At 49.4% G+C, this 20,469-nt stretch overlaps 7 protein-coding genes across 7 annotated transcripts; 6 read left to right on the top strand and 1 right to left on the bottom strand.

The window, feature by feature from the left end:
* The first annotated feature begins 66 nt into the window (after window positions 1-66).
* BO94DRAFT_627749 (mismatch repair ATPase MSH1) lies at window positions 67-3,341 on the top strand. The gene is made up of 3 exons (XM_025617442.1): window positions 67-443; window positions 521-1,439; window positions 1,489-3,341. The coding sequence occupies exons 1-3, from the start codon at window positions 84-86 to the stop codon at window positions 3,228-3,230; spliced, it is 3,021 nt and encodes a 1,006-aa protein (XP_025463223.1). The 5' UTR covers window positions 67-83; the 3' UTR covers window positions 3,231-3,341.
* On the bottom strand, window positions 3,305-4,375 carry BO94DRAFT_525314 (ureidoglycolate hydrolase; the record flags this gene model as incomplete). Its single annotated transcript, XM_025610306.1, has 1 exon — window positions 3,305-4,375. Exon 1 carries the CDS (start codon window positions 4,085-4,087, stop codon window positions 3,305-3,307), a length of 783 nt encoding a protein of 260 aa, XP_025463222.1. The 5' UTR covers window positions 4,088-4,375.
* Window positions 4,376-4,855: 480 nt separating this feature from the next.
* On the top strand, window positions 4,856-9,403 carry BO94DRAFT_589600 (uncharacterized protein; the record flags this gene model as incomplete). Its single annotated transcript, XM_025615956.1, has 12 exons — window positions 4,856-5,215; window positions 5,263-5,305; window positions 5,358-5,395; window positions 5,475-5,688; window positions 5,759-5,875; window positions 5,930-6,238; window positions 6,288-6,312; window positions 6,365-6,410; window positions 6,540-6,624; window positions 6,689-7,669; window positions 7,752-8,947; window positions 9,017-9,403. The coding sequence occupies 12 exons, from the start codon at window positions 4,856-4,858 to the stop codon at window positions 9,401-9,403; spliced, it is 3,801 nt and encodes a 1,266-aa protein (XP_025463221.1).
* Window positions 9,404-14,281: 4,878 nt separating this feature from the next.
* BO94DRAFT_475832 (glycoside hydrolase family 76 protein) lies at window positions 14,282-15,813 on the top strand (the record flags this gene model as incomplete). The annotated part of the gene is made up of 4 exons (XM_025608581.1): window positions 14,282-14,372; window positions 14,441-14,685; window positions 14,735-15,181; window positions 15,229-15,813. The coding sequence occupies 4 exons, from the start codon at window positions 14,282-14,284 to the stop codon at window positions 15,811-15,813; spliced, it is 1,368 nt and encodes a 455-aa protein (XP_025463220.1).
* A 459-nt stretch (window positions 15,814-16,272) lies between these two features.
* Window positions 16,273-17,316, top strand: BO94DRAFT_569028 (kinase domain-containing protein; the record flags this gene model as incomplete). Its single annotated transcript, XM_025614714.1, has 3 exons — window positions 16,273-16,359; window positions 16,417-16,510; window positions 16,565-17,316. 3 exons carry the CDS (start codon window positions 16,273-16,275, stop codon window positions 17,314-17,316), a joined length of 933 nt encoding a protein of 310 aa, XP_025463219.1.
* Window positions 17,317-17,768: 452 nt separating this feature from the next.
* Window positions 17,769-18,202, top strand: BO94DRAFT_539124 (uncharacterized protein). Its single transcript, XM_025612634.1, has one exon. It carries the CDS (start codon window positions 17,793-17,795, stop codon window positions 18,168-18,170), a length of 378 nt encoding a protein of 125 aa, XP_025463218.1. The 5' UTR covers window positions 17,769-17,792; the 3' UTR covers window positions 18,171-18,202.
* A 534-nt stretch (window positions 18,203-18,736) lies between these two features.
* Window positions 18,737-20,268, top strand: BO94DRAFT_539122 (FAD-dependent oxidoreductase). The gene is made up of 2 exons (XM_025612633.1): window positions 18,737-19,770; window positions 19,825-20,268. Exons 1-2 carry the CDS (start codon window positions 19,222-19,224, stop codon window positions 20,230-20,232), a joined length of 957 nt encoding a protein of 318 aa, XP_025463217.1. The 5' UTR covers window positions 18,737-19,221; the 3' UTR covers window positions 20,233-20,268.
* Window positions 20,269-20,469: the final 201 nt, after the last annotated feature.

Below are 20,469 nucleotides of genomic sequence, written 5' to 3'. Positions count from 1 at the left end.
ACCCCCGTCCGATTTTCTGCCGTGTTCTCTGCCTATACTTCGCTCTTCTCCATCGACGCGCCGGATCCACGCGCGGTCTCGGGATGATGCGGATTCATGGGCTACATTTGTCCCACCGGTGCCAACTCCAAGCTCTCGGACTTGCGAAGCCGGTTCCTTTTCCACCATATCGTTGTCAGGTGCACAGAACGATCTGTCACCATGCTCGGCGGCCGTCCACTCTCCTCCCGCGGGTAACTTGCTATCCGGTGCCGCAGAGAACTGCCAAAACACAGTCCACGGTGATGCTGAAGGATCTGCCTCAGGGTGCTCTGAAGCTCGAGCCTTATCAAGATGCTGTCGATGACACCCCCAGGTATCCTGTTGTCGTGCAAGGGCATTGGAATAATATGCAGAAGTTCAAGAACTGCGTTATCTTGACCCGAGTAGGCGGCTTTTATGAGGTATGGCTACTGCCTTGAAATTGGTCATCATCTAGGAAGTCGACCTCTCAAACCTATGCATCCTAACTTTGCGTCAGCTTTATTTCGAGCAAGCTGAAGAGTTCGCTCCGTTGCTCAACCTTAAACTTGCCTCCAAGAAGACCAGTGCGGGCCCAGTTCCTATGGCTGGTTTCCCTTTCTTCCAGCTAGATCGCTTCCTCAAGATTCTGGTTCAAGATTTGAACAAGTACGTTGCTGTCAGTGAAGAATTTCCAATCACCGCAGAGGACAAGCTCCGGTCTGGTCTTCTCTTCGATCGCAAGGTTGCGAGAATCATCACCCCCGGGACATTGATCGATGAGAAGTTCATGGATCCCTCCGAGAACAATTTCCTGCTCGCGGTCTACATTGATAAAACATCATTGAAAAAGCAATTGGAGCAACAAGATGACTCAGCTGCGCAGCAGCACGCCCTGTTGTCTGCATCTCAAAACGTAGGCCTGTCCTGGTCGGATCTCTCGACAGGTGACTTCTTTACCCAAGTCACGACGGCGCAGATGTTACCGTCCGCTATTGCCAGGATTGGTGCTCGGGAAATACTTGTTGATCAAGGTCTTCAGGATATAATTGGACAAGAGCTGCAACTGCTGGTCGGCCATGATCACCGGTTAATGACTTTCTTCCAGTTTCCACAAAAGGTTGCACCTATGTCTCGTTGGGGAACTATGCTTGAAGCTCCGGTGTCGGCCACGGCTGCCGAGTCTTTTACGCGTGACGAGATTGCTGCTGGCTATAGTCTCTTGGAATACATCCGAGTCCAGTTGCAGGGCTTGAATATGAAGCTTCAACCTCCTCGACGACGGCATTTGGACGAGTCGATGAGTATCGACCGAAACAGCCTGAGAGGTCTCGAGATACTTGAAACTGCCCGAGATGGATTTGGCAAAGGAAGCTTGCTTCATGCAGTACGCCGAACGTCTACCAAGAGTGGCGCGCGTCTGCTGAGAGACCGCCTAAGTATGCCTTGACCTCTGGAACATGCTCCACAGCTCTAACAGTATTACAGCATCCCCTTCTACTTCTATATCAGTGATAGATGAACGGCTTGACCTTGTTTCGGTTTTTATCGAAGACCACGAACTACATGACAGCGTAACTCAATTTCTGAAGCGCAGCTATGATGCCCAACGTTTGGTGCAGAAGTTTACTCTCGGACGGGGTGATCCTGATGATCTGATCTGTCTTTCTCGAGCCATCGAAGCTTCAAAGGAGATCAAAAGGGTTCTATCAAGCAGGAGACATGCGGCTAGTAGCCAAACAGAGCGCAGTCTTGCGGCCATGGTCGATCGTATCCATATGGATGGACCTACCGTTTTGGCGGACAAAATCCTTGCAGCTATTGATGAGGAAGGTCTCCTGCAAAAGCAACGCATCGAAGACGACACAGCAGCAGAAGCAGCAATGCTCGCGCAGAAGGTGACTTTGAATGAAGGCATAGCTGAAGACATGGCCGCGCTGCCGAAGAAAGTCAAGACAAAAAGCAGCGATCGGGCTGCCGCAGCTACAGACGAAGGGACCATTGTCGATACTTGGATTATGCGACGCGATGCAAGCCCTGCTCTAAGTGAACTCCATCAGGAATTGGAGCAATTACATATTGGAAAGTCGGAGCTCACCCAGCGTCTTCGCGAGTCAGTAGGGTCATCCGCGCTAACACTCAAATGGACTCCTGGGTTAGGTCACATATGCCATGTCAAAGGGGCTAAGATCACCCAAGAAGCATTGGAAGAGCTTGGGATAACACGGAATGTCTCGTCCACTAAATCGACGAGGTCGTTCTACCTGCCGGCATGGACCGAGTTAGGTGGCCAGATGGACCAAGTTAGGTCTCAAATCCGTCAAGAAGAGCAAGTGATCTTTGAGCATCTCCGTCGCGAGGTCATTCTCAATCTTGTTAAAATCCGACGCAATGCAGCCGTGATGGATGAACTCGACGTCGCGTGCTCTTTTGCCACCCTAGCGCAGGAGCAGCAACTCGTGCGTCCAATACTCAACGAAGGCACAAGCCACAAGATTGTTGGCGGAAGACATCCAACAGTCAAGCTTGGACTCGAGGAGCAAGGCCGACGGTTTGTCAGCAACGATTGCTTTCTGGGAGGCCCAGAGCGTATCTGGCTTGTCACCGGACCCAATATGGCAGGTAAAAGCACGTTTCTGCGCCAGAACGCACTGATCACAATCCTAGCTCAGGTCGGATCATTTGTCCCAGCAGCGTATGCAGAGATCGGCGTGGTCGACCAGATCTTCAGCCGCATTGGCGCAGCTGATGATCTTTTCCGGGATCAATCCACGTTCATGGTCGAGATGTTGGAAACAGCAGCTATTCTCAAGCAAGCCACGTCGCGCTCGTTCGTCATCATGGATGAAGTCGGGCGTGGAACAACGCCAGAAGACGGAACATCTGTCAGCTTCGCATGCTTGCACCACCTGCATTATCACAACAGATGCCGGACGCTGTTTGCAACACACTTCCACGCCCTCGCCGACATGACACACGACTTTGAGGCCCTCGGAAGGTACTGCACTGATGTCAAGGAATCCGCATCGGGGTCATTCTCATTCATCCACCGACTGCGCAAAGGAGTGAACCGCGAGTCCCACGCATTGAAAGTCGCACAATTGGCCGGACTACCCAAGGAAGCCATTGAGATGGCAAGGAGCGTACGTCAGCGCTTCACCAACAACCACAGTGACATCTCACATTGGGACGAGGAAACGGCACCAAAGCATACAGCGAACGGAGCATGAAGCCCAACCCAGAGTCAAAACCTATGTACAATAGCATCCCATATCATAACAATGTACAATCACCACTATCCCCATCACACTCCACACAAACCCTCCCCCCTAAAGCTTTGCCAACCTCCCCCCTTCCCACTCCCACTCCCACCCTCAACCTCCACGACAATCCCCTCCCCAAACACCACCTCCTGACAATCCTCCCCATCCACGCCATTCACAAACTGCACGACCACAAAATCCACCCGTCTGGACCCCACCACCACCATCGGCGCATGCCACGTCCCCGCCGCATACGTAACAGCCTGCCCACCCGTGGCAACAAACGCCCTCAACCGACTCAAATCCGGGGGGTCCACCACACCAACCTCCTCCCCTGCATCCGTCCTCGCCATCACAGTCGTGCCCTTCACCGACGGCGCCACAATAACCAAGTAAACCGGCTCCTCTTCCCCTCCCGCAGTGGACCGACTCGACAGATCAATCGGGGTGAATGTCTGTGTTGTGTAGGGGTGACGTTCTAGGATGCGTACGTCGAAAACATTCTTCTTTTCCTTCGGTAGAGAGCGCAGTTTGCGAGGGAAGCAGGAGAACATGGTCATGAGGGCGGAGGAGGGCTGGTTACTTGGACTGCTGGAGTAGGTGTTGGTCATTGGGGAGATCGGGCTGTATTTTAATGCGGAGGATTGGTTGGCGAGGATGGGGACCGGGGTGAGGGTTTGCAGGGTTGAGGGGGGTGGTGGATTGGTGATGTCGCGGGCGAGTGGTGAGGTTATTGCGGCGCCGAAGGGGGAGAAGGCCTCTCGGGTGAGGGGGGTGGGGGTGAGGTTGAGGGTTGGGGTCGTGGGGAGGGTGGGGGGTGGCATCGTGGTTTGTTGTTGTTTCGTAGATAGTGTGGTATAGGCTTCGAGGGGGGTTGAAGACAAGGACCTGCCTTGTTTATTGATGTTCAATGGATGGGAATGAGGGGAGTGGGGGAGGAAAAGTGTTATAAGTAGGTGAGGGGAGGGAGGTTGAGGTTATCCGGGGCATCGGCAGTCGCCGTCGTTATCGGCGCTAAGATCGGCGTCGGAAGGGGCCGACGTCAGATTGATTGGCTTTGGGGATGGGAAGATGAAAGCTGGATGATCAGCTATATTATCTATATTATCGTCGGTTTGAGAATGGAATTATTCAAATACCTTGTTCCAAATTGATGCGAATGTGTTACTCTTGTCCAGTGGAAAGTATTACTCAGATCAAGTCACGATATCAGTCTTCAGAAGAACCAATCAGAGGCCAGAACCACCCAGGTGTGAAGGCCGTGGCCTAAGCTAGTGTTGCTTCGCGCCACCGCGCTTCGCAAATCAAATCGAACGAGAATGGTTGATAATCCATGCTAAAACAAAGGTACAGTCTAACAGGCTGCTGGCGGAATTTTGTTTGCCTCGCTACAGGGCACTCAAGCGTAGGGCCAATCAGAGCTGGGAACCCATGTTAGTCTCATGCGTGATGAGTTGTGCGGTCACAGGCGATAACAGGCAGAGACAGAAAGGGAGAGTGGGGGGTGTCGAAAATCTCTTAAGATCCTGATGCTCCAGACTCACAGGATATCTCATCCCCCAGTTTCCTACTGGCTATCTGGTCGCTTCAACATGTTGGCCAGGCTATGCGCAAAGCTCTGCTGCTCTCAAACCGATACCAATGCTGACGAGGCTCAGCCTGCTATCCTCCATGCAAACTCCTCGGCGGCTGAGTGGGAAGGCCCCGAGCCGACAAGCAAGATAAGTTGCGATGTTGACTTCGTGTCTTCAGACCGTGGTGTTGAGGAGCCGAAAGATCTTTGGCAGGTAGCATTCGACAGCCTCGATCCGGAGCGCAAACGCTGGTTATCAAAGGAAGACAAGTCCCCGGTAGAGGTAATCGAGCGGGTGATCGGTGAGACGAAAAATAAATATGAGGAGTATCGTAAGAAGTCCCTGGTGATACGACGACCTGACGGAAGTGACATCAACGTGCGTGAGATCGCTCAGAACATTCTCGCTTCGCATTGGATGGGCAGAAAGTCGTGGAATCGATTGTGAGCTTTGACCCAAGTGGCCACGGTGAGTCCCACACTTTAGCTCTGTAGCTTTGGATGCTGACAGTAATGCAAAGCATCAAGTGCCTGGGCGATTGTCTCACTGGGCTTGACGGTATGTAGCCCTAAGAAGGGAGGGAAACGTACCTTTCTCTTGGATCATCGGTCGCACAACTGACAGAATCGTCCTCTAGATGGTCCAGAGGAATATTTATCGCAGAGATGCCATATTTGAATCCTCCGAGTATTTGGCTGATAAGCTTGCTTACTTTACCATCATTGACAGTGAATCGCGATATAAAGGCTGTGCGAGCGACGAGCATTTGGAGGATGCTCTGACAGGTGTTTATTCGGCGATACTGGAATACGCAGCGGAAGTGAGCAAGACGCACAAAGAAAGTGCTGGTGGTAAGACTCGGGATGCTTTTGGTCCACTGCGAAATGCATGAAAAGAGTACCTGACAGACGCGGATTTTAGCCCGAATAGGGAGCACGCTCATTCCCCTTACCGAACAGCCATTGCAAAAGCTTCGAACAGTGGTGGATGCAAAAGCCACGACGGCTAAAGAATGGGCTAGTATGACTGACCGATCTCGTGAGTTGAACACTTGCATTACATTCTCGTCGTCAAGCTGCTCATGGATGGTAGATCTAAAGAAGCAGGTTGAGGATATCCTCACAGCTGTTGACAAGAATACTGAAAACCTGCAGGAGGTTCACTTGAGATTATTGAGTAAGCTCCCCTATGCATCAGGAATGTTGAAGTCGACATTATTGACGGGAGCAGGTGCCGAGGGGGATCGAATTCTGGAATTGCTATCTAAGTCGGACTATTCGACTCCCCAAAACAACTCTCAATACCATCGAACCAAAGGGACAGGGGACTGGATTGCGGCGAGAGAGGACTATCAACAGTGGAAAGCTCGGCCAGGGAGTATCTTCTGGCTGCATGGCGTTGGTAAGTCTTTCTTGGCTGTGTATCTGGACACCACTGACAGCCCTGAAAGCGGGTTGTGGTAAATCGGTTATGTGGTAGGCAAGCACCATGCAGGCCCGCGAATATATCCAGACTAATTATTTATAGCTCGACGATGATGGAAGCTGACGTTGCGGCCTTTGTCAAACTCGGAGTTCGACGACTAGATAAGAGAATTGCTAGTCAAGAAGTGAAAGAGAAAATCATTGACGAATTACTATAAATTGAGAAGAGGTATGATGTTTCCTATCTGGTTTAGAAGGCCTTCCCCTAACTTATGCAGACGCTTTCGCTGGGCAGACCGTTGACTTTGGAAGAAGTTGCGGCAGCAGTACGTCTAAAGGTTCCGGAGCATATCATCAACATTTGTACGACTTCCTTCGTTACTGTTCGGCACCCAGGTAATCAGATCAGGCTAGCTCATTTTTCAAGTCAAGGAGTTTCTTGTCGCCTCCACCGCAAAGCCAGATCCTTGGTACCATCTCTCCATCTTGTGGGGTCAAACATTGATCGCCCAATTCACCCTGGAAACCCTTTTAACACAGAAGCAAAGATTATCGGAAGAGGATGTGGGGAGGAACCCAATACTCGAGTATGCTGCGTGCAACTGGCACGACCACTTCAAAGGTGTAGCAACCATCAACCCCGATACACCAATCCAGACTATGGTCGATGACCTTTTCTGTGATCCTACTGCCTACCGCAACTGGCAATACATATTAACCGAGTTCGACGAGCTTGAAGCGCAGCCAACTCCTGTCGGTGCAGCATCCGAGCTGGGGCTTGTTCACACCGTCAATATGTTACTCGAACAAGGGGCTGACCCTTTAGAAATGTTTACACGAGGGCGAAAGAAATCAAGCAATGCTGTCTTTGATGCTTCTCAGGCTGGGCATCTTGATGTTCTGGATTTATTGTTGAAGAGATGTTCCTTGTCTCTTCATCTGGCCAAGAGTACATTGGAGAGAATTGAATCCCGCAGCTCCGAAGCTAAGACACTGCATGATATAATGGAAACCCTTTCAGATTCAGGAGTCCTGTTTGTTGAACCCAGGGGGCAAGATATTCGCATCGATGAGCGGATAGTTATCGCCGCGGCGAGTAACAGGCATTACGGCTTGGAACTTATGACCATTCTCCTCGATCAGTTTGGAGGCGAGGGGGTGGCGGCTGTGCCCATAAACGAACAAGTGTTGGCAATTACTCTCAAGAATGAGGAACATGGAAGTGATATACTTGAGCTACTTCTTAAAACACGCGGTGCGGATGTTCAGATCTACCCACGGATCAGGGAGCTGTTGGCATCGACCCACAGCATTGCTTCTCGTGCTGTGGAAATACTCCTCGAAGCGCGGCTTGGAGAAATCTCCTTGGATGAGAACTTCATTGCTGGCTTTGCAAAACACGCAACTGGTGAAGGGATGGAAATAATTCTGAGCAGACTGGATGACGCCACATTACTGACTGAACGCGTCCTGGAACAAGCGACCCGTAGTTAATGATTGTGGTGCTGATGTCATGCGTCGGCTTCTTAGTCGACAAGAACACAGGGCTCAAGTTAGCGAGCGTGTTCTGTGCACGGCAGCAAAACAGGGGATATACCTCAGTTCGGTCGAGATCCTAGGTGTTCTCCTGGGTGATTGTGGAGCGGACTTTCCATTAGGCGAAAATGTCATGCTGGCGGCTCTGAGTGGCGGGAACTATGCGACTCAAATAATTGAAATGTTCTTGTGCAGGCAGCAAGCAGGATTTACGGTCAGCCCGGCGGTCCTAGCACAAGCGGCCTCCCATTCTCACGGTGCAAAGATTCTTGAGTTACTCATGAACAACGGAGGATTAAGAGTTCCAATAACCGAAGAGATACTAGTCTGTGCTGCATCAAAGGATGGAAAGATTAGCTACCTACTCGACCTAGAGGAAAAGTCGCAAATCCAGGTGCTTCCTATCACGGACCAAGTACTAGTACGCGCTGTAGGCTGCTTGAATGCTGCCATTCTGCAGAGACTTTTTCGCAGAAGACCCCAAACTCGAGTGACCGGTGATATGTTTGTTGCAGGATGCAATAAGCTTTCCAAGCTATCACTATTGTTGCAGCAGCCGCACGATCAACTGCCAATCATGCAGATGATGCAGGGATTATTACGGTATCCTGGGGAGGCGCGTGAAGAGGTGATCAAGTTTCTCCTAGATGAGAATTTCTTTGATGTCGATGAACGGTTCGTGGAAATCTTCGCTGAGGATTCATATGTTTTAGAGATCTTGCTCCAGAGCAAGCCAAATTTGCTCATCACGGAGCGAGCCGTCATCAAAGCAGCACAAAACAAAACAGCACTGTCCATTTTGCTCGACAAACGAATTGACGATCTCCCAATTTCATCAGAAGTGATGGTTTCCGTGGCTAGATCATATGATCCAGTGACTAGTAACTTGCGGCGCATTCTCAAGCATTTCGGCTCACGGGTGCCAATCACAGAAGCAGTCTTGGTGGCCGCTGCATTTAAATTCGAGGTCCTACAGCTGCTTCTTCAAGCACAAGTACCCAATCTTGATGCACGCCTTTCTGAAGAAGTAGTTTTCCTCGCCACCTACAGCAACTTGTCAGCATTACCGTGGCTCCTCCAAGAGCATGGCTCGGCAGTACCGCTGACAGAAAACGTGCTGGTGGCTGCCGCTGCAAATAGCGTGTTTGGGGTACAATAGCTTCTCCGAGAACAACCAGTGAGTATTGACGTGAATCAAATCTGGAGAGCAATATGGAAGCTTGATTGCGATTTCTGCGACATCTCCTATAGTCATAAGTTTAACAATGCGTCCATCTCTAGGAAACTGGCCACCGAGAATATTCTCAGGTACACCAGGGCTGTTGATGTCTCAGAGGAAGTGTTTGAACAGGCTTCAACTGCCAGTGGGGACGGAAAGGAATGTGCCCTTTATGATCTGCTGTCTATCTGTATCGAAGAAGAACTGCCTGTTCGTGTTACAGAACAACTGAAGGCACTGGTGTTGAGGAAAGCCGATGCTCACGACATCGAGGATCTCTGCGAATCGTTCAGTAGGCGTGGGAAATTCAAGGATGCGGGGGCCCTTCTTAAGATGCTAATATCGCTTATCCCTAAAGCCGAGGAAGCCTTAAGCGTTGATTCTTGAAGCTAGCCCCCGAGCAGGCCGGGCAAAGGATCTCTATTCCGAGACAGCTATATCACTGCAACAAGGGCTTAGAGTGTTTAAGCAAAATAAGCAGAGTCTGAGAGATCATGGAATTAGGTGGTAAAACTGGACAACGGGAGATAGAACAGAATGAAAGTCCCATTCAATGTTATAGATAATGACCCACCCATACTGCTTTATGTCAGTCCGCTAGGCACCTTACTTCCACCCCGTTCACCTATGATAATTCTACCATGTCCTTTCTGGTTGCTTGTTCTTTCCAATTCGATGCATCTCTGCCTGAATTCGCGACTTTCCGCCCAAAGCACGCGGAAATTTACAATCGGGAAGTGGGTACCAGGCACAGATCCGGATCCCTGTATTAATTCACAGCAACAGACACAGGAGGATAGTACTCTTACTATCTACTTGGTAGGTTGCCATAACGTAATTCACAATCGCGCGGCCCGCCCCTTCCAAAACACCACCTCCAACCACCTACCTGAAGCAATTCAACCACCACAGATGCCACCAAAGTCAGCTATCTCATCAAAAACTGCAGCTGAGCAAGAAGGTAGGATCCTCCTTGCTATTGAAGCTATTCAGAAACACCGAATCACTAGTATTTGTGAGGCTGCACACACTTTCAACGTCCCTCGAACCACCCTTCGCGCTCGTTTAGCTGGACGAGGCTTTGTTAAAGATATGATCAACGCGCGTCAAAAATTATCAAAAAATGAAGAAGAATCGCTTGTTAAATGGATCTTGTCTTTAGATAAGCGAGGCGCACCTCCATGACCGCTTGAAGTCAGAAATATGGCTAATTTGATACTTTCTAAGCAAGGTCATACAACATCCGAAGAAGTAGGCACCAACTAGGCTTATAACTTTGTTAAACGCCACGAGTCCCTCCAAACTCAATTCGCTAGACAATATAACTATCAATGAGCTAAAATAGAGAATCCTGAAGTTATAAAAGACTGGGTCAATCGGGTCCAGAAGGTTATACAAGAGTACAGAATCTCACCAGACGATATATACAATTTTGATGAAACGGGGTTTGCTATGGGACTGATTGCTACCGCTAAGGTAGTAACTAGTTCTCAAAGAGCTGGTCGGCCGTCCCTGATTCAACCAGGGAACCGGGAATGGGTCACTTCAATCAAGTGTATTCGATCTAATGGAGAGGTTTTACCTCCGACCCTGATCTTCAAGGGTAAAATGTATTTCCAAGCGTGGTACGAAGGTCAAACCGTTCCCTCTACCTGGAGGATTGAAGTCAGCGATAATGGTTGAACAACTAATATAATCGGACTTCGATGGCTTCAAAAACACTTTATCCCGTTAATTACAGGCAAATCAGTGGGCAAATACAGCCTCCTAGTCCTCGACAGCCATGGCAGTCATTTGACCCCCGAATTCGACCAATACTGTACTGAAAATGAGATTATTCCTATTTGTATGCCTGCGCATTCGTCCCATCTACTTCAACCTCTTGATATTAATTGTTTTAGTGTGCTTAAACGCGCGTATGGTGGCTTAGTTGAACGGCAGGCACGCTACGGCCGGAATCATATCAACAAGCTTGACTTTCTAGAGGCGTATCCCAAGGCACACCAGCAAGCTCTAACAAAGTCAAATATCATCAACGGATTTAGGGCAACAGGTCTAGTTCTTCTAGATCCTGATCGAGTGCTTCGTCAGTTGAATATTCGCTTGAAAACACCACCTTCTCCGGACAGCCAGTCAAGTGGCTCAGTGCTTCAAACACCACATAATATAAAGCATCTTTTGAAGCATCAAAATACTGTGGAACTTCTGCTTCGAAAGCATCAAACAAGTCCAATATCACCTACCCGCTCTACACTACGGCAGCTTCTTAAGGGGTGTGAGCTTGCAATAACCAATTCGATCCTACTTGCTAAAGAGAATGAGAAACTACGTGCTAGCCATGAAAAGCAGCTACAAAAGAGGAAGCGTTCAAGAAAGCAGATGGTCTATACAGAAGGCACTACGGTTGAAGATACGCAGCAAGCTATACAACATGAACAAGTGGTTCAAAATGATCAAGATACGGAGGTTGGTGGTGAGGTTGAGCAGGCATCTCAACCTACGGAGACCCCCTCGCGGGCGCCTCCACGGTGCAGTAATTGCTTCATTATTGGTCATAAGCGTACGCAGTGTTCTAAACCATCTAGTAATTAGTTATATAGCGTTTTGTATATAGAATTGTGTTGATTAAAAGGCTTCAATTTGATCATATTGGGTGCTTCGGGCAGGGGGTGGGCCGCGCGATTGTGGATTACGTTAACGTATTTCATAAGCGAGCGGCGCACCTCTCGCATTTTATACGCGACTAAAAATCTCGCTCAAATCAACCACCAACCATGCCTCCAAAAGCGCGTCAAATTTCAAGAAATTTAGCTGAGCAAGAGGGTAGAGCTGTACTAGCTGTTTCTGCTTTAAAAAAGTCAGAAATCTCTAGTATTCGTGAAGCAGCTCGCGTATATAATGTCTCTGAAACAACCCTTCGCAGACGATTACGCGGTATATCTTCACGCTCAGAAACACGCGCTAATAGTCATAAATTGACTCAAAATGAAGAGGAATCGCTCGTACAATGGATTCTATCGCTAGATCGACGTGGAGCCCCTCCCCGACCGTCCCATATACGAGAAATGGCCAATATTCTACTTACTCAACGCGATACTACCCCAGTTCAATCAGTCGGGGAGAACTGGGTCACCAACTTTATTAAACGACAAGATCGTTTGAAAACTCGCTATACTCGACGTTATGATTATCGACGTGCTAAATGCGAAGACCCTAAGATCATACAAGAGTGGTTTAACTGCGTGCAAATCACGATAATGCAACACGGGATCGCACAGGAAGATATCTACAATTTTGACGAAACTGGCTTTGCTATGGGCTTAGTAGCTACTGCTCAAGTAGTTACTAGAGCTGACTACTACGGAAAGGCCTCTCTTGTACAGCCAGGTAATCGAGAATGGGTTACTTCGATCGAGTGTATCAACTCTACCGGTTGGGCGCTTCCTCCATGTGTGATCTTTAAAGACAAGGTCCATATAGAGGGTTGGTATCAAGATATCAAACTCCCACGCGATAGTAGGATTGAGGTTAGTCCTAATGGATGGACTACAGACGAGATAGGCCTTCGCTGGCTTCAAAATCTCTTTATTCCTACTACTAGTTGTACAACTGGCAGATATCGTCTTCTTATTCTCGACGGCCATGGTAGTCATTTGACACCTCAGTTCGATCAAATATGCAGCGAGAATGATATTATTCCTATCTGCATGCCTGCACACTCATCGCATCTACTACAGCCTCTAGATATTGGCTGCTTTTCACCTCTAAAGCGGGCGTACGGCAGCTTGATAGAGAAGCAGGCACGCTTAGGAATCAACCATATCGACAAGCTTGGTTTCTTAGAGGCCTTTCCACAAGCTCGCGAACGCGCTTTTCAAACAGATACTATTCGGAATAGCTTCGCAGGTGCTGGTCTAGTTCCATTCAATCCAGATAGGGTACTCAGTCAGCTGAATATTCAGCTAAAGACCCCTACATCACCAGGCAGTCGATCAACCAATACAGCTCCAAAAACGCCTTATACAACTAGACAGCTTGAAAAGCAGGCATCTACTGTGAAGCAGCTGCTTAGAACGCGTACGCAGAGTCCTTCATCTTCGCTAGAGGCGCGGTTTGATAAGCTTATTAAAGATCATGAATTACATCTTAATGAGCTTATTCTTGCACGCGAAGAAATCCACGAATTACGCGCTTCTAATGCAAAGAAGCTTCGAAAAAGAAAGCACTCTACTAGGCAGCAAGAAATTACAGAGGGATTAGCAATTCAGAACGGCCTAGAGCGATTTCAGCGCGAGAATCAGGTCGATGAAGCTCAAAATACGCTTCCCCTAGATCCTGTACTTCCTACAGATAGGCCACGCGTACGAGCGCCCCCGCGCTGCAGCGATTGTCATATTCTAGGACATAGGCGATTACAATGTCCTAATCGAGTTCCTAATTAATTTTTAGATAGAAATGCAATTATTTTGTTGATAAAGCCTCTAGTATTTGGCCCATGGGCAGGAATGAAGCGGAGGTGCGCCGCTCGCTTATGAAATACGTTAGTTACTGCAGAGCCAGCTGAGTCATCCAAACCACTACATCACGTGACCTGTTGTGACTAATCGGGAGGCCCATCGGAGATCCATCGAGAAGTGCAAAAAGCCTAAAGCTTCACGCTGAGTGGATCGGCAGTGGAATCTTCCGGACTAAAGTCTTATCGACCTTCGTTTCAGCTCCACTCAGGCCTCGTCACTACGGTCTGGATTTAGATGACAGTTCGTCTGAGCCACACTCCTCGGCGCAAGCAGATCCAACACTTGGTGGGAACGAGTGGGCTCTCCACCATGCATTATGCAATTAAAAGAGAAGCCATTCCAGCTCTCAAGTGATGCCAGGGGAACACACAAGTGAAACCCGGTCAGCGCCGGCAGCTTATTTGTTTTTGAATCACTAGCGCGATACACCATGAATGCGGGAAAAGATTTTCCAGCTAGCTGCAGCTGGGGCGAGTTGTTGGTTGCGTGGGAAATTGGGAAACAGTGGCAGCTCGAGGTTGACGTACGCGAGTGCGGAGAGGGTGACGACTCCGGCTTAGGCAGTCGTTTTTCTGTTGGCGCCAGTTCCATCCATAAGGAAAACACCTTGCCCACCGGCACCAGCCGGGCTAAGGGCGTTGGAATGTCTTCCCCAACTTGATTCCTTCCTTTCCGTTCGCTGCTGGACTTCCGTCGCGTTCCTGTCTTGTTTTCATCTCACTGATTGCGACGTTGTGGCCTTCTTCCAATGGCGGGAAGCCACTGGCTAAGATGCGTGCTGGTGCTCGCCATGGCGGTCCTAGGGGTCCAAGCCATCGACATCGATATCAGCAGCGAGGGTATGTGATTTTTATCTTATAGTAACTAGTGAGCCACTCGGGTACAGTTCTAACTGCATCATCGACAGATTCCATCAAAAATGCGGCGTCAATAGCTGCGTATGGAATGATGAAGCATTACAAAGGAAATGAGTCCGGCGAAATCCCCGGAAAGATCCCTAATACCTGGTGGGAGGGCGGTGCCATGTTCATGACTCTCATCCAATACTATCATTACACGGGGGACTCCACCTATAATAGCGAAGTCATCCAGGGTATGCAGTGGCAGGCGGGCGATTGCGATTACATGCCAGCGAACTGGAGTAGCTACATTGTGGGTTTCGCTTTGTGGCATTTCCTTTCCTCCAGACTAACCCATCCAGGGTAATGACGATCAAATGTTCTGGGGGTTGGCCGCCATGACCGGGGCCGAATTGAACTTCCCCGACACTGGTACATACTCGTGGCTCTCCCTGGCGCAGGGCGTCTTTAACACCCAGGTTGCCCGCTGGGACAATACTACCTGCAACGGGGGGATGCGATGGCAGATCTACACCTATGAATCCGGCTATACCATGAAAAATGCCATTTCCAACGGCGGTCTCTTCCAATTGTCCGCCCGTCTGGCGCGCTACACCGGCAACAACACCTACTACGAGTGGGCGGAGCGCATCTGGAACTGGTCCACCACGACGCCCCTGCTAAGCAACTCAACATGGAATGTGGCCGACTCGACATCAACCACCAACGATTGCAGCACCCAAGGAGACGACCAGTGGAGTTACAACTACGGTGCCTATCTCGCAGGTGCCGCATACATGTACAACTATGTGAGTGACTCCGCGGGGTTACAAGACTATCGACTAACCCACTACAGACCAACGGCACTGGCACCAAATGGTCCACCGCTGTCAGCGGCCTGTTGAATCGCACGCTGGACGATTTCTTCCCCACTAGCCACGGCGGCTATATTATGGAGGAGATTCTATGCGAGCCGCTCGAGGTGTGCAACGACAACGAAATCATCTTCAAGGGGCTGGTATCTGCCTGGCTGGCCTACACAGCGTATCTGGTTCCGTCGACCTACGACAGCATTCTTCCCAAGCTGCAAGGATCCGCCAAGGGCGCTGCCGCCACTTGTACCGGCTATGGCAACAACACCTGCGGCGTGCGATGGTGGAACAGCACGTGGGATGGATGGAGTGGCCTGGAGGAGCAGATGAGCGTGCTCAGTATCTTCTCCGTCAACATGCTCCCCTTCACCAACTCGTCAGCTGCCCCATTGACTTCCAGCACGGGAGGCAATAGCACCAGCGATCCGTCGGCGGGGACGGATGACAGTTCCAAGGACAAGACGACCCTGAGCACGATCACGACGGGAGACCGCGCAGGGGCGGGCATCGTGACGGTGGTCTTTGCTGCGGTGTGGATAGGGATGATAGGCTGGCTGATGATGGGTTAATTAGTTTACTTGGGTTTGATTCTTGTGTAAATATTCGACGAATTGTGGTGCAGTAATACCCATAACCTATAAATACATCATAATTTCCATCGTTGCACCATCTCGCTCTGCTTTTTGCTCACTCTGCTCGACATCGACCATATTTGGCTACTGTTTTCTCTCCAAGTCCAGACTCCACCTATACTTTTCGGAACGAGTATCCGAATAGCAGCGTATAAGTGCTAGTGACGGTCCTATTAAAGATTCAAGAAGGTTTCACAGCTCTCATGCCGTACACTCCCCTCCACTGTGTCGTACACATCCAACACCGGACAAATATCAACCAATCAGAATGCATTGGATCAACACCCCTGCATAACTCTTTCACCCTCTCTACTCACCTCCCATCTAACCCCCACAACACACCACCGTCCTTCATTCTATCCTTCAAAAAGCCATATCCTCGATTCCACTCTCATCATGAACACCCAACACCAATTCCCCACCGTACACTGGCTCTGGGGAGGAGGTATATCATACGTATACGAAGTCCATCCTCACATCGTAGTCAAGATCCCCAAGTCGGGCGACTTCGAGAGGGAATAATTTCACAAAGAACTCAAGATCTACGAGACCTTCTCACAACATCCGCCCTGCCCTTCCATAATCCAATGCTTCTTCTACACCGACAACGGCATCTTCCTCGAATACATGAGAGGTACAACCCCCAATCAGCCACTAAAACAATAATACATACTAACCACATCATCAGATATATCCCTCTCTACCAGAATCCAAGACAACCATATTCGAAACCAGCAAACAAAACAAGTCACTGAAGTAAAAAGACTAGAGCCTTTATCCCTCCGAAAAAGATGGATGAATGACCTTGCTCAAGCTATTGCGTTCCTTGAATCACTTGATCTCGCCCATGGTGATCTACGACCGGATAATATCCTGCTCGATCGAGATCAGTTGAAGGTATCTGATTTTGACTGTACGGCGGAGATCGGGACGGAGTTTGAGGCTTGTATACCCCCGTATGGACGGTTACTTAACAGTACCGAATCAGATGAAGGACGATGCGGAACGGCTGGCTTCTTAGGCCCTCGCACGGAACTCTTTGTGTTAGGCTCTTTGTACTATCTCATTAACTACGGTTTTGAGGTATACGGGGATCGACGTCTCACTGAAGATCCTAAAAAGCATGGACCTGAAGTCGTGGACTTGTTGCAGAATATGGTATTTCCGGAGTTGAATGGTGGTGATTCGCTGATTGATGATATTATCGACAAGTGTTGGCATAATAAGTATGCTACGGTTGGGGAGTTGGCTGCATACACAGAGATGCTCGTTGATGAAGGAACCAATGAGGAAGGGAACAGTGCTGAAACGAGTGCTATTACCGAATCGCGGAAGATGTTCTGTCGGGATTTGGAACAACGTGGACTTCTTCGTCTGCTTTCTTCTGGTGAACCTGAGCACCTTGGGTTTGGGTTTGAGTGGTATAGATATAGTTCCTGATCGATGATCCCTGGATGTGAATTCATGGTCGGCTGAAGCTTAAAAAATGGGAATAATTGTCTCGGTGTCTTACTGTACACGGTTTCTGGGATCGTCTGAATCGAGTACTGAATCTGGAAACAAACCGGTTCAATATTCTAGGGGTGTGGTTTGTTGCTAGTTGAGTGTTGAAGGGAGAATTGGAATAGATCAACCCCCTGGTTTTCATGAACGATAAGGCTGAGTTCTGGTACTAGTAATCTGTGTGGACCCTGGCTGTGGGGTTACTACCAACTGGCGAAACCTAGCAAATCAGGTGAGAATATCATGTAGAAATATTGAGGCTGAACTCGGTTGGGTTCCGATGAGAAACATACCCCAGTCTAGTCTCCAAAAGCACTATAAATTCGTCCCCTTCCCTAAACATCCCCATCATCCATACGATTCTTAATTCTTATATATTCCTCCCCAGCCATCAACCCAATCCCGTCCCCAAAATGACCCTCCTCCACCACACCACATCTTATCTATACATATGCCTATACATATATCTATACCTACTCACCCACTCAACCAACCCCACTACTCCCATTCCCATCCCCCTCCCACACGAATGCCACCTCGCCCTCTCAATATCCCTAACCATCCTCGCAAGCAAATTCGGCGCTAGTCGTTCGGGCATAATCGTAGCCGGTACCTTTGGCGGTATCCATCTGATCAATGCCATTGATGATTGTATGACTGCGAGAGAAACTGGCAATCTGAAGGATGGGACTACGTGTGCGAAATCTGTTATTAGTGCTGGGATGTTGTTTGGGTTGGGTTACAATGAATATCGGCGGATTGGGGGGTCGTGGACCTCGAGCGGTATTTGAGTTAAATTGGGGAGGATGTGTTGGTTGATGAGGGTTATTGTGGGGGTTTGGGGTTGGGGGGATATGTGGGAAGGGGAGGGTTTTGTATTTTGCATCTTTTGTTTTGATGGGTTTTGGTTTGTCGGATTCTGATGCGGGGGTTAGATAGGATAGGTTGGCTTTATGCATGCATACTGGATTTATCCAGTCAGATTAGATCTATACAGATACTATGTTGGCTTTATTCGGATAATTGGAGCTATACAGTTACCTTGTATTTATATACCTAAGAAAAAGAAAAAACATAAACCCTCAGGCTACATCGCCCAAAGTCAGCGAAACCGGCTTCAAACAGCTTCGGCATGTACCGGCGGAAGAAACAACATGCATAAACAACATTCTATCGTCCAATCAAACCAGCGATCATCAAGGGCGTCGGACACAACAGACTCTGACGGAGTACAACGAACGCTGGGGGCCCAGGATTGGCCCGATCTGCAGTGATCTGCAATCGCGTTAAAAAACGCCGGTCCCCACCCGCATCCATTGCAAATTCCCTCAACGACGTCTTAACAGCATGCCGTCCGCAATGGCCAAACCCAGTGGCCATTTTCGAGCCGTCATTGTTGGGTGTGGGATTGCTGGTTTGACACTTGCGCTGTCTTTTGAACGGCTCGGAATCAACTATGCTCTGCTCGAAGCCCGTGAGTCTTTGGAGCCGGGGTACGGCGCTGGAGCTGGTGTAGGGTTGCAGCCTAACGGACTGCGCATCCTCGATCAGCTCGGGCTGTTGGAGGAGATTGAGGCGCATACGCTCCCCCTAGAAACATGGATGTCGTTGGATGCTAGCGGGAAGTTGCTCTCGACGTCCAGAGCGATGAGCATGTACCGTTCTAGGTAGGAGTGCTCTTAATCTGGGTACACTGTTGTATTCACTGTGTTCGCAGTATCGGATACAGCATCATGTTCGTGGAGCGTCGGAAACTTCTTCAGATTTTGTCAAGCTGTCTGAAAGAGCGGCAGTCGATCCGGACATCTGCCTGCGTCGAATCGATCGAGGAAAGCGAGGAACATGTCACAGTTCGCACATCGGACGGTCTCTCCATCACAGCCGATGTGGTCGTGGGTGCCGACGGGATCCGGAGTCGTGTTCGCAGTTTTATCGACAGGATGGTCCACAGCGATGCCGATGACTGTAGGTGGACCCTGCAGCTTGTCGCACCTGGCCATACTGATGAGTTGGTTCGAAGACATGTCCGTCAAACTTGCTGCCGTGTACGGCATGTCTTCTCCTACCAAGGGCATTGATCCGGGAGATCGCTTCACTGTCTATCGAGAAAAAGCAACTGTCGTTGGGTTTGCCGGCAAAGATAGTGTCGTCTTTTGGTTTGTCTTTGAGAGACTAGACCACTCCTACCCCTTGTCGAAGTGTCCGCGATACACAGCAATCGATGCCGACACTCTCTGCCAAACCGTCATCGATGTACAAGTTGCCCCGTTCGTGAAGTTTGCAGACCTCAACACAAATCGCATCGTCGCTACCAAAGTGGCCGCCGAGGAGGGCGTAGCCAGGACATGGCACACCCAGCGAACTGTGATCGTGGGTGACGCAGCACACAAGGTATGCCCTAGTCTGCTTCTTATCACCGGAAACCACAACTCATAGAATCTCCAGATGACCCCTGCCGGCGGTATGGGCGCAAACCAAGCCATTGAGTCGGCGGCCGTCTTAGTCAACGAGATCATGAAGGCTAAGAACGCATCTAACGGAAAGCCTTCGCGCAAATCGGTGCACTCAGCCCTGGCACGGTACGCAGAACAGCGCCTCCGAGAATCAGCCCCAGCTGTAGAGAGATCACGGATGATCTGCGAAGCGCTATTCTGTAATGAAGGACCGGCAATTCCCAAGCTCAGACAAGCGTTGAGTCTATCGGATGAGGAGTTGCTACCCCGAGTACTGGGGGAATTTTCTCGTGCACCGGTTTTGGAGAATCTTGCGCTTTCGCCTAGAGGAATCCAGTACGAGGAGATGGCTACCTTTTTGAAACAGAGAGCAATGGAGATCGGGATGGCAACTCACTAGAATGGCTGAAGCTGATATTGATGTTTAGAATAGAATACCATAGACCCAGTCTAGTTAATAATGTCACTGCGTGTTGTTATACTAGATCTTACTTATGAGGGTTGTATCCAATAATTCTGTCTAAGGTCAGAATGCTGTGTAGATATCTCGTGGCCCTAAAGCAAGCCTCGCCAGCCTCATCTGTGAAGAGCAACCAGAGCCACAAAAGCTTGGTTTCGAATGGAGGGCCAGGATGAT

Source organism: Aspergillus sclerotioniger, assembly GCF_003184525.1.
Source record: "Aspergillus sclerotioniger CBS 115572 chromosome Unknown BO94scaffold_33, whole genome shotgun sequence".
NCBI classification, from domain to species: domain Eukaryota; kingdom Fungi; phylum Ascomycota; class Eurotiomycetes; order Eurotiales; family Aspergillaceae; genus Aspergillus; species Aspergillus sclerotioniger.
The sequence above is the reverse complement of the archived record's forward strand: the minus strand, read 5'-3'. Positions and strand labels throughout refer to the sequence as shown.